The sequence below is a fragment of the Mastigoproctus giganteus genome, chromosome 4 (genome assembly GCF_048544385.1).
Source record: "Mastigoproctus giganteus isolate SK-2022 chromosome 4, ASM4854438v1, whole genome shotgun sequence".
Lineage (NCBI taxonomy): Eukaryota > Metazoa > Arthropoda > Arachnida > Uropygi > Thelyphonidae > Mastigoproctus > Mastigoproctus giganteus.
The window spans coordinates 102,951,767-102,965,518 of NC_143578.1; the positions used below are offsets into that span (position 1 = coordinate 102,951,767).

General features: G+C 36.8%; 1 protein-coding gene across 1 annotated transcript in view; it reads right to left on the reverse strand.

The window, feature by feature from the left end:
- LOC150086957 (V-type proton ATPase 21 kDa proteolipid subunit c''-like) overlaps nt 1–13,752 on the reverse strand; it is a 135,427-nt gene extending 121,675 nt beyond the window's left edge. The window contains exon 1 of the mRNA XM_090372842.1: nt 13,591–13,752. Within this exon, the coding sequence (XP_090228968.1) occupies nt 13,591–13,657 (67 nt within the window). The 5' untranslated portion in view covers nt 13,658–13,752. The remainder of the gene's footprint in view (nt 1–13,590) is intronic.

Below are 13,752 nucleotides of genomic sequence, written 5' to 3' on the forward strand. Positions count from 1 at the left end.
CTGTCGTTGTGGAAGTTGATAGGTTGAATAAATTTAAGGAGGAACTGGACAGGCATTTGGAGGGAATGGTGTGTTTTTTTTTTTTTTGGCTGATGCTGCATAAGCTCATACATTTGCTTTCTTGCATCACATGCCACTACTACTATTACTACCGCAAGGTTCACCCCACCAGAGCTTTTTTTCTCTCTTAATGTGTCCTGGCCTGCCAGGACACATTAAGAGGTAACATCAAGGGTAAAAGGAAGGGTTTTTCCTTTCGTAAATGTGATTACGGTGGTCTAAGACAGTATTTAAATTCTATACGGTGGGACCAACTAATGATGTTACCAACAGCAAATTCAAAATGAGAAGCATTCAAAGAATCTTGGAAGCTACTAGGCTTTTCATACCAACAAAGAAATATTGTTCAAGATTTAGGCCTAAATGGATGTCAGATGAACTAATTAGACATGTGATAGAGAAGAAAAATATATGGGATACATATAAATTAACATGTGACACAGAAGCCTATGATAGATATAAGCTGGTCTGTAACCAAGTTAAAAAGAAGGTTAGGCAAAGCAAAGGCAGATTACGAGAAATCTTTGGCAAAGGATGCAAAGAAAAACAGCAAAGAGTTCTTTACTTTAAAGAGTAAAGTTCTTTAAAGTTCTTTATTTTACTGTAAACTCTAGAAGGAAGGGGGTGAATCAGATTGGTCTACTTGATATCGATGGCTCAACTGTTGATGATCCTGCTCAGGTAGCTAACAAACTAAATGAATATTTTGCATCTACATTCACACATGAGGAGTTATTCAGGGAGCGGAATGCCAGAGGTGTATTCAACTCTGGCAGTAAGCTAGATAATCTTGTAATAACTGAGAGTAAAGTGGATGAGAAATTGTTGAAGATAAACATAAGAAAGGCAACTGGGGTAGATGGAATCTATCCAGTTATATTAAAGGAGGCAGCAAAGGAAGTAAGCAAACCCTTAGCCATAATTATGAGAGCTTCCCTGGACTCAGGGGAGGTACCCATGGACTGGAGATGTGCAAATATGACCCCAATCCACAAAGGAATATCAAAGGGAGACACAGGTAATTACAGAACTGTCAGTTTAACTTCTGTTCTAGGAAAATTAACAGAGGCACTGGATAAAGAAGCATTGCAGGATCATCTATACAAGACTTCAGTTATAGCTCGGACACAGCATGGGTTTGTTAAGGGGAAGTCCTGTCTGACAAATTTGATCGGATAGTATGATGTAGTCACAAAGGAACTGGATGCAAAGAATAACTCTGATATCATATATTTGGATCTTAGAAAGGCCTTTGATACTGTTGCACATGGAAGACTGCTGCACAAATTGGAGCAGTGTGGCATTGGAGGCAAACTGCTGCTATGGATTAAGGGATGGTTGAGTGGGAGAAGGCAGAGAGTGGTAATCAATGAACACTGCTCTTCATGGACTAATGATATTAGTAAAGTCCCTCAGGGTTCAGTGTTGGGTCCATTGTTTTCTGTATTTATAAATGATATTGATGATGGTATATCAGACTTAATGTCCAAGTTTGCAGATGATACGGAGGTTGGCAGGGTTGTTAATGACACTAATGACAGTACACTGCTGCAAGAGGATCTAGAAAAGTTGAGCAGACGGGCTGAGAGGTGGCAAATGAAGTTTAACATTGACAAATGTACAGTACTACTAAGGGAAGCAGTAATCCCAGATTAATGTATCAACTCTGTGGTACCACACTGACAGTGGTAGAGAATGAAAAGGACCTGGGGGTAATTGTGCAGGCAGATATGAAGTTTTCTGAGAAGTGCACAGTCTGCAAGAGTAGCTCATGGTGTCTTGTCAATGATATATAGGAATTTTTCTAGCAGGGATAAGGAGGTGATTATCCCCCTTGTATAAGGCAATAGTCAGGCCACACCTTGAGTACTGTATACAGGTCTGGAGGCCTCATTTTAAGAAGGATGTAGAGCTGTTGGAATGAGTACAGAGAAGGGCAACAAGATTAGTGAACAGAACAAAGGGTTGGTCTTACGAAGAAAGGCTTAAGTTTTGCAAATTACAGTGTCTGGAGACTAGGCACCTGTGAAGTGATCTGATTGAGGTGTATAATGCTTTGAATGGTTTGAGCATGCTCAATGCTGATGGGATTCTTCCTCTTGCTGAGAATAATCGCCTGAGAGGGCATAAATTCAAATTGAGGAAAGACAGTTGTAGGATAGATGTGCGGAAGTTTGCCTTTAGCCAGTGGGTGGGTGATTGCTGGAACAAACTTCCATCTGTCGTAGAAGTTGATAGCCTAAATAGATTCGAGGCAGAACTTGACAAACATTTGGAGCGAGGGGATGGGTGAAATAAGGGGGGGTTTGGTTTTTTTGGCTGATGCTATATAAGTTTGCTTTCTTGCATCATGTGCCCTTGCTAATGCTAATATGCTAATAATAACGAAAAACAAAGCTGCATATCATTGCATTTACCATCAACTTTCGGGTAAGGAAGAGAGAAGTTACTTCAACTTGTAATGACCAACAGTACCAACAGTAATTATTACAAGTTACTTCAACTTGTAATAATTACTGTTGGTCCTGACAGCATTCTGAATTATTTTCTTAAATCAATAAGGTTTTTTTTTATAACCCAAGGGCTTACTGTTCTCTTTCACTAACGAGAGAACTGCTTTCATTCCTGAGTCATGTTTGTATTATGTATGGTCTTGATCCTGAACATTAACAGGCCACAAATGAGGCTATTCATTTTAAGCCAATTGCTATGGTATGTTATTATTCAAAATATTTGACAACATGATTTTAAAATCATTTGTTAACCATATTTTTTTAATGATGCCTCCACTCATAAATCCATTATGGGATGAAGGAACAATCAAATGGAACTTGCCTTTCATGTTTAGTTTCTAAAATCTATCAGCTGGAATTAAAAAAAAAATTCTGTCCATACTTTTGACATTTTCAGTGTCATTCATTGTTAGCTCTATATAAAGATGTTTTCAATATTTAAGCAACTTGCTAGAAAATTTTGCATTTTATTTTAAATAACAGAATTGTTATTTATCAAAGGAAACAGCTCATTTGGAAAATTCAGTTTCCTCATTTGGTAAGGAGAAATCTTTTGGCTGGGTTATTTTCAACAATCTGTGTAAAGTTTTTTTTGTAGCATATGCTAAGATATGGATTCCAAACGGTAGTGCTTTTGATGTTACAGCTCTCTTTATAGTAGTGGAGCTTGAACTGGATAGTTTTTGCAGATATGAATATTTTTAAATGTGAGTGCAACTAAAACCAAATTATTTTTTACTGTACAACAAGAAAAAAAAATTAAATTTTGAGAATGGTGTTTGCCATGAAGTTACACTATAATGAACATATTAGTTATTTAAAGTAGACATAACTCTCGTCTTTTTGGATATGGATGACTCTTTATATGTGTATAATAAAAAAAAAAATTTTAAGTATCGTAATGCTTATATGGTATCTTTAAAGGAGTATGATTTGAGTATACACTCACATGTGGGATTGTCAATAATTGCATCTATTCTAGGCTTAGAACATTGGGCTTGGAAGTGATGTAATTTCAACACTAGTTTACTAGTTTTCCAGATTTTGAGATCAATGTTAATAAGTAGTAGCACAAAATTTCTAATCAACCCATATGATGAATAAATGGTTAAAGAATGAGCGAATAAAATATTAGAAAGGGAAAAAGGAATGGCTCTTTAAGATAAAATAAATAAATTTTACCTACTATTTTGAACATTTCTTCTGATACTTTCCAAAAAACCCTTAAGGTTTCTTAGACCTCTAAGCAAATGTCCCAGAAAAAAGAACAGCTGGAAGTTGTTCCAGTCTTGCATAAATGGAGATTTAAAATGTTAAATTCCTTTAACAATTTATTAACTGGTAGCACTAATGTTCAAATTCAATTACTAATATCCTGCAGTGGCATGAAAACTGTGGTCTACAGAAACCAGGGGATCCCCAAACAAGTCTGTAAGGAGCCCACAAGAACATACAAGCTCATCTGCCATGCTAACAGGTTCCCCCCCCCTCTGGCATTTCTTGTCCACAACATAGAAACAATTATGTATTGAGCAAACTACATACAGATGGACAGATTTTAATTTTATTTTTTAATTAGCCTTCATACTTTGAAACACAGAAGGGCTAATTTTGAAATTTGGTTAAAATTATTTTTATTTGTCAATCCCAAATAAAATTATTTGTAAATCCCAAATTTATTATTCAGAACAATAAAAAAAAATTGATATTTTAATTTGGGCATCCCCTAGGGATCAGTGGCCAAAAAAGTCTGAACAACACTGATATCTAACTTTTTATAAGATAAAAAGTTTTTTTAAGCTTTGTTATTGTGCACAAAGCTACATAAGTACGACTTTTTTTTTTTTCTTCTTTTAAATTTAACTGTGCTGACTTAATTAGAATTTCAATAGTGACCTCTGCATGGTGGATAATGGGTGTCTTGGTAAGTTTAAGAAGAAATTTTTATTATGTAAAGGAAAATTATGGGTTAGTCTTTATACAATCTGGTATCCCTTCCGATCGATCCTTGTGAGTAGCAGTAATTGACAGGCCTAGCCCCTTCCCACTGGTTGCTTTTTATTTAGAGTAATTCCCTCCCTACTATTCTAAAATCAGAAAACGAGTTCCTGATTTTAAAACAGAAGTGGGGAGGGGGAATAAACACACTAATTAAAATGGTACCATATACTAAAGAGGTCCATCTGTCAGTCACTGCTACTCGCAAGGGATACCTGATTGTAAAGACTAACCAAATTATGTTGTATGATTTCCAGGAAAACTATTCTCACTTCAATATATGGTTTTACAAATTGTAGTGCATTTGGTGTATTTTTTTTTTATTTCTTGTACAAGGAAATCATTTTTATTTTTGCAAACCCCACTGGAAATCTACACCCCTTGGAGGTGTATCCACTGTGTCTGTGTGTGTGTCTTTCTTTTTATTTTGACTGATAAAGGAGTGCGTGTAATTACAAAATTCTGATTAGATGCTAAGCTATTCCTGGCACATCAGTTAAAAAAAGTTTAGAAATGTTTGTGGTAATGTTATGTCTGGGTTGTTTCTAATTTATTTATTTTTAATTATATTTTTATGGTTACTATATTTTTATTCTTTGTAATTCTTTGCTGTCTCTATTCCAGCATAATAATTACTGTTTTTTTCACATTTTTTTAATCACTGTGCTGAAACTTCATAATTTTTTTAATTTTCCAACAGAAATAGGTAAATGAATTACATAGATATGAGAATTTGAATAATGTGAAAATAAACAATAACTGGACTCAAATAATTACATTGTAATGGGGTTCAAAAAACAGCAACGTAACTAACCCTCACGTAAACACCTTATTTCTTCAATGGACACCTGGAGTCCCCCTTCCACAAGTTGTTAAAAAAAAACTTGGTTAATAATTGCTCAAATTTTATGATGTGATAAAAGTGATGAAATAACAATTAGGAACTAACTGAATCCAGACCCTAACTAACACTAACAATAGCGGGTTAGTCAAACTGGCTTCTTCCTCTTCTCGCCGCTATTTTGGAAGGGGGGGCCCTGTTCTAAAGTTTTCCCATTATATTTTCCAAAAAGGAAAAGTTACAGCCTCATCATGTGGCCTGTGAATCACATTTTTTTAAATCCTTTTTGCACCTCCAAATTTTCTCACAACCGATCCAAATATCTATTAGGGGTTACCAAATAATCTAAAATGAACAAGAGATCACAATTAGCTCACGAGTTAGAAGAAGCATGTAGTAGTAATAGTAGTGGCACGTGATGCAAGAAAGCAAGTGTATAAGATTATGCAGCATCAGCCAAAAAAAAAAAAAAATTTACAAAACAGTTCCCTCTAAATGTTTGTCCAGTTCCTCCTTAAATTTATTTAACCTATCAAACTTCCACAACAACAGATAGAAGTTTGTTCCAGCAATTAACCACCCACTGACTAAAGGCAAATTTCAGCAAATCTATTCTACATCTGTCTTTGATCAATTTGAATTTATGCCCCCTTAGGTTCGTAATCTGAACAAGTGGAAGAATCCCATCAGAATTCAGCATGCTCAACCCATTCAAGGCCTTATACACCTCAATCAGATCACCTCACAGATGCCTAGTCTCCAGCCGCTGCAATTTGCAGAACTTAAGCCTCTCTTTGGTAAGAGGATCCCTTCATTCCCCTCACCAATCTTGTAGCCCTTCTATGTACACACTCAAGCAAATCTACATCCTTCCTAAAATAAGGCCTCCAGACCTGTACGCAGTACTCAAGGCGTGGCCTGACCATTGCCTTATACAGAGGGACAATCACCTGCTAGCAAAATTCCTATATATCATTGACAAAACCCCATGACCTGCCCTGGCAGCCTGTCTGCATTGCTCAGAAAACTTCATATCTGACTGCACAATTACTCCCAGGTCTTTTTCATTTTCTACCACCTTAAATGTAGTACCACACAGTAGGTATGTTTCTCTGGGGTTACTTCAACCCATATGCAGTACTTTGCATTTGTCAATGTTAAACTTCAGTTGCCACTTCTCAGCCCATCTTCCCAAATATTCTCTGTATCCTGTTGCAGTAGCACACTGCCATTACTGTCATTAACAACCCTGCCAACCTTTGTATCATCTGCAAACTTTAACACTAACCCTCATATACCTTCATCATTATCATTGATAAATATACAAAACAACTGTGGACCCAACACCGAACCCTGTGCGACTCCACTAATAACATTAGTTCACTAAGAGCAGGTCCCACTGATTACCACCCTCTGTCTTCTCCCACTGAACCATCCTTTTATCCATTGTAGCAACTTACCCTTAATACCATTCTGCTCCAATTTGTACAGTAGTCTTCCAGGTGCACACAGTGTCAAAAGCTTTCCTGAAATCCAAGTACAGTAGACCCTTTTGTTTTTCCGGGACACTTCAAGACTCCAACTTTGAAAAAAAATCAACCAAAAATCATAAAATTCAAGTAATAACTAGAACCTGCCACTCAAAACAAAAAAAAAAAAAAAAAAAAGGAAGAAATGTTTAGTCTATTTTAGTGAGTCGCATCGATTGTTGTGTTCCGTCACACGGTGAAAAGATAAATTTTGTTTCGTTATTTATGTAAGGGATGTTGAAATTTTTTTTTTTTATAGTAAATATATTTTTTTTTTGTTTAGAAATCGCGAAAATGATGGATAAATGCAAAAGAATTGCGCTTTCAGTTAAACAAAGACTTGAAATTATTCAAAAGTTTGAAAATGGTGCATCAATTAAATCTCTAATCAACCATTATAATGTTGGTGACCAAATCATACGTAACATTGTAAAAAAAATAAACGGAAGCTATTAGATTTAAAATCGACATCGCAAAAAATAAAGGGAAGCATCGTATTGGACACACGAGTAGTGCATGGTAAGTTTTTTATCTATTGCCATATTTTTTACGTAGGTTGCTGAACATTTTTCAATACAATAATTCCCCGAGTTATGCAACTATGGATTTACGTATTTTTTTTTTTCACTCAAATTTTTTTTTTTTTTTTTAGGATTATTAAATTTAAAACAAAAAAAATAATAATAAGTAATCAATAACGACAATCGTCGCACGCACAAATTGCACAAGTGAGATACGGAGTAACAAGCAAAAAAATAGGAAAGAAAAGAAGATTCTTACAATTTATTTATGGGTTTTTTTATATGACTGAAGATTTCTGTAAAGGGTACGCACACTTCAACAAAATAATGTAAAAACCCACACAATTGAAGCTATAGGTATTAACGCAAATACAATAAGATAAAAGTTTAATACCCGTTTATAATTAGATACACGAACAGAAAAGCCCGAGAAGTGCAAATTGTTTTTGTATTATGGCAGTGACCTCCAGAAATGTGCTTTAGTAAAATGTGAGCTCAATGCGGGGTGATAAAAGTGAGTTTTAGCCTTAACCCTGTGAAGTTCTTTACAGAAAATTTAATTTTAACAGTTATCATGGTGCCGACTAAGGGAATAATTACAGCGGTACAGTACTAATAGGGCACCACCATAGCCAGGTGGGAAAGAGCAGCTTGTTTGTTTATTTGGTTTTTAGGAGCATTAGCAACTAAGGCCATATTGCTCCGGGGATATGCGGTGGTCATTCTCTGGCCTTTCCGCATCCTACGTATTTGGTGGTCACGGGCTCAAACCCCGGTCTAATCAAGAAGCGTGTGCTACGCACTGCTGCTCCTACCCACCTGGCTACGGAGGCGGCAAAGAAAGGAGCAGCAGTGCATAGCACATGCTTCTTGATTAGACCAGGGTTTGAGCCCATCACCACCAAATACGGAGGATGCAGAAAATGTCAGGGAATGACCACAGCATATTCCCGGAGCAATATGGCCTTAGTTGCTAATGCTCCTAAAAATCAAATAACAAACAAACAGACAGTACTAATAAATCTACCAAGAAAAGGAAAGAGATCGATTTGGATCAGAACATTAAAATAATATGAATGTTATGAAAATGGTCAAAGATTAACAAGTATCACGCTGAACTCAGATTTGTCGATAATAATATAGTAGCAATATGTTATTAGTCATTCCTGAATTTTCGATAAAGTAAGAAGTTCCATCTTACATTAATATTACATATGTCAAGAACTTCTGTATTAGTAGTAGTAGTGGTATGTGATGCAAGAAAGCAAGTGTATGAGCTTATGCAGCATCAGCCAAAAAAAAAGAAAAAACAAAGAAAAAAAAAAAAAAGAAAAAACAAAGAAAAAAAAAAAAAAAAAAATCACACCATTCTCTCCAAATGCCTGACCACTTCCTCCTTAAATTTATTTAACTTATCAACTTCCACAACGACAGATGGAAGTTTGTTCCAGCAATCACCCACCCACTGGCTAAAGGCAAACTTCCACACATCTATCCTACAACTGTCTTTCCTCAATTTGAATTTATGCCCTCTCAGGCGATTATTCTCAGCAAGAGGAAGAATCCCATCAGCATTGAGCATGCTGAAACCATTCAAGGCTTTATACACCTCAGTCAGATGACTGCGCAGGTGCCTAGTCTCCATCCACTGGAATTGGCAGAAACTTAAGCCTCTCTTGGTACGAGGATCCCTTCATTCCCCTCACCAATCTTGTTGCCCTTCTCTGTACATGCTCAAGGAAATCTACATCCTTCCTAAAATGAGGCCTCCAGACCTGTACGCAGTACTCAAGACGTGGCCTGACCACTGCCTTATACAGAGGGACAATCACCTCCTTTTCCCTGCTAGCAAAATTCCTATATATCATTGACAAAACCCCATGGCCTGCCCTGGCAGCCTGTCTGCATTGCTCAGAAAACTTCATATCTGACTGCACAATTACTCCCAGGTCTTTTTCATTTTCTACCACCTTAAGTGTTGTACCACACAGTTGGTACGTTTCTCTGGGGTTACTTCTACCCATATGCAGTACTTTGCATTTGTCAAGGTTAAACTTCAGTTGCCACTTCTTAGCCCATCTGCCCAAATTATCTAGATCCTGTTGCAGTAGCACACTGTCATTAACGACCCTGCCAACCTTTGTATCATCTGCAAACTTCAACACTAAACCTGATATACCTTCATCAATATCATTGATAAAAATAAAAACAACAGTGGACCCAACACCGAACCCTGTGGGACTCCACTAATAACATTAGACCATGAAGAGCAGCACCATTAATTACCACCCTCTGTCTTCTCCCACTCAACCATCCTTTTATCCATTGTAGCAACTTACCCTTAACACCATTCTGCTCAAATTTGTACAGTAGTCTTCCATGCGCACACAGTGTCAAAAGCTTTCCTGAAATCCAAGTACAGCAGACTCTCGATTTACTGGGATTGGATTAACCGGGACACTTCAAGACTCCAAATTAAAAAAAAAAAAAAAAAAAAACCAAAAATCATAAAATTCAAGTAATAACTAGAACCTGCCACTCAAAACAAAAAAAAGAAAAAAAAAAAAAGTTTAGTTTGTTGTAGTGAGTTGCATCGATTGTTGTGTTCCGTCGCGTGGCAAAAAGACAAATTTTGTTTCGTTATTTATATAAGGGATGTCGACATTTTTTTTATAGTAAATATATTTTTTTTTGTTTAGAAATCACGAAAATGTTGGATAAATGCAAAAGAATTGCGCTTTCAGTTAAACAAAGACTTGAAATTATTCAAAAGTTTGAAAACGGTGCATCCATTAATTTTTTTTTGAACCATTATAATGTTGGTGACCAAACCATACGTGACACTCTAAAAAAATAAAGGGAAGCTATTAGATTTAAAATCGACATCCCAAAAAATAAAGGGAAGCATCGTATTGGACACACGACTAGTACATGGTAAGTTTTTCTATCTATCGCCATATTTTTTACGTCGGTTGCTGAACATTTTTCGATACAAGTCCCCGAGTTATGCAACTACGGATTTATGTATTTTTTTTTTAAGAATATTAAATTTAAAATTTTAAAAAATAATAATAAGTAATCAATAACGACAATCGTGGCATCCACAAATTGCACAAGTGAGATACAGAGTAACAAGCAAAAAAATAGGAAAGAAGAGAAGATTCTTACAATTTATTTATGGGTTTTTTTTATATGACTGAAGATTTCTGTAAAGGGTACGCACACTTCAACATAATAATGTAAATTGAAGCTATAGGTATTAACGCAAATACAATAAGATAAGAATTTAATACCTGTTTATAATTAGATACACGAACAGAAAAGCCCGAGAAGTGCAAATTGTTTTTGTATTATGGCAGTGAACTCCAGAAATGTGCTTTAGTAAAATGTGAGCTCAATGCGGGGTGATAAAAGTGAGTTTTCACCTTAACCCTGTGAAGTTCTTTACAGAAAATTTCATTTTGACCGTTATCATGGTGCCGACTAAGGGAATAATTACAGCAGTACAGTACTAATAGGGCGCCTCCGTAGCCAGGTGGGAAGGAGCAGCAGTGCGTAGCACATGCTTCTTGATTAGACCGGGGTTCGAGCCCGTCACCACCAAATACGGAGGATGCGGAAAAGGTCAGGGAATGACCATCGCATATTCGCGGAGCAATATGGCCTTAGTTGCTAATGCTCCTAAAAATCAAATAACAAACAAACAAACAGTACTAATAAATCTACTAAGAAAAGGAAAGCGATCGATATGGATCAGAAAATTAAAATAATAAGAATGTTATGAAAATGGTCAAAGATTAACAAGTATCACGCTAAATTCAGATTTGTCAATAATAATATAATAGCAATATGTTATTAGTCGTTCCTGAGTTACGTAAAACTCAACGAAGTAAAAAGTTATATCTTACATTACTATTATGTATATCAAGGACTTCTGTATCAGTAGTAGCAAGTGTATGAGCTTATGCAGCATCAGCCAAAAAATAGAAAAAAAAAAAATCACACCACTCCCTCCAAATGCCTGACCAGTCCCTCCTTAAATTTATTTAACCTATCAACTTCCACAACGACAGATGGAAGTTTGTTCCAGCAATCACCCACCCACTGGCTAAAGGCAAACTTCCACACATCTATCCTACAACTGTCTTTCCTCAATTTGAATTTATGCCCTCTCAGGCGATTATTCTCAGCAAGAGGAAGAATCCCATCAGCATTGAGCATGCTCAAACCATTCAAGGCTTTATACACCTCAATCAAATCACTGCGCAGGTGCCTAGTCTCCAGCCCCTGCAATTTGCAGAAACTTAAGCCTCTCTTGGTAAGAGGATCCCTTCATTCCCCTACCAATCTTGTTGCCCTTCTCTGTACACACTCAAGCAAATCTACATCCTTCCTAAAATAAGGCCTTCAGACCTGTATGCAGTACTCAAGGCATGGCCTGACCATTGCCTTATACAGAGGGACAATCACCTCCTTTTCCCTGCTAGCAAAATTCCTATATATCATTGACAAAACCCCATGACCTGCCCTGGCCGCCTGTCTACATTGCTCAGAAAACTTCATATCTGACTGCACAATTACTCCCAGGTCTTTTTCATTTTCTACCACCTTAAGTGTAATACCACACAGTTGGTACGTGTGTCTGGGGTTACTTCTACCCATATGCAGTACTTTGCATTTGTCAAGGTTAAACTTCAGTTGCCACTTCTTAGCCCATCTGCCCAAATTATCTGGATCCTATTGCAGTAGCACTGTCATTAACGACCCTGCCAACCTTTGTATCATCTGCAAACTTCGACACTAAGCCTGATATACCTTCATCAATATCACTGATAAATATACAAAACAACAGAGGACCCAACACCGAACCCTGTGGGACTCCACTAATAACATTAGTCCACAAAGAGCAGCACCCATTAATTACCACCGTCTGTCTTCTCCCACTCAACCATCCTTTCATCTATTGCAGCAACTTACCCTTAATACCATTCTGCTCCAATTTGTACAATAGTGTTCCATGTGCAACAGTGTCAAAAGCTTTCCTGAAATCCAAATATATGATATCAAAATTATTTTTTGCATCCTGTTCCTTTGTAACTACATCATAATATCCTATCAAATTTTTGGATTAACCAAGCAATCACCCAAACAAATCCTGGATAATCACTCGATTATCCAGGATTTGTTTTTTACCATCTATCCCAGAAAATCGAGTCTACTGTATATGATATCAAAATTATTTTTTGCATTGAGTTCCTTTGTAACCACATCATAATATCCAAACAAATTTGTCAGACAAGACTTTCCCTTAACAAACCCATGCTGTGTCTGAATTATTGCTGCAGTCTTGTCTAGATGATCCTGCAATGCATCTTTAACCAGTGACTCCATTATTTTACCCGGAACAGAAGTTAATCTAAATGGTCTGTAATTACTCGTGCCACCTTCGATCCCCCCTTTGTGAATTGAGGATACATTTGCACATTTCCAGTCCGTGGGGACCTCCCCTGAATCCAAGGTAAAAAAAAAAAAAAAAAAAAAGGTAAAGTGCAGCCATTATCAACCCACTGCAGGATGGAAGCCTCCTCAACAATTCATGCTGAGGGAAATAGACCATACATAATCTGCCACACTGGTCCAGTGCGGGTTGGCAGGTCGACCGTATGCAGCAGTCAGGGGCTTGAACCCCGGTCTACTCAAGGATGCTCTCATAATTATGGCTAAATGCTTGCTTAGTTCCTTTGCCGCCTCCTTTAATATAACTGGATAGATCCCATCCACCCCAGTTGCCTTTCTTATGTTTAACTTCAACAATTTCTCCTCCACTTTGTTCTGTTATTACAAAATCATTAAGCACCCTGTGCTCGCTCGCCCTCCGCTCACTTCAAGTCTTCCGTTAAAATAAATAAATTCCGTTTAGTAGCTCTCGGTCACTCGTTTCTACAATGCATAGAAAATCTACGATGAATCGCCGATCTAAACATATATATAAATTATTTAATATCTAGTTTCTCATAAATACATGTTTTCCACTTCCACTCATGTGACATAAAAAGTACACTTCAAACTCGGATTTTTTATACAGGATGATAAACTTTGCAATTTAATAAAAATTTAATCAAACGTACCGACAGCTGTGATCACGAAGAGTGTGGATGAATAAACAATATACTGTGTATTAGCAAGAATTCCCATTTGCAATATGGACAGAGGAAGATTTTAATAATAACTTTTCATCAACACTAGCAGAGAAGAACGCGATAACCACCTCGAAAAGGTACCTCCTCGTA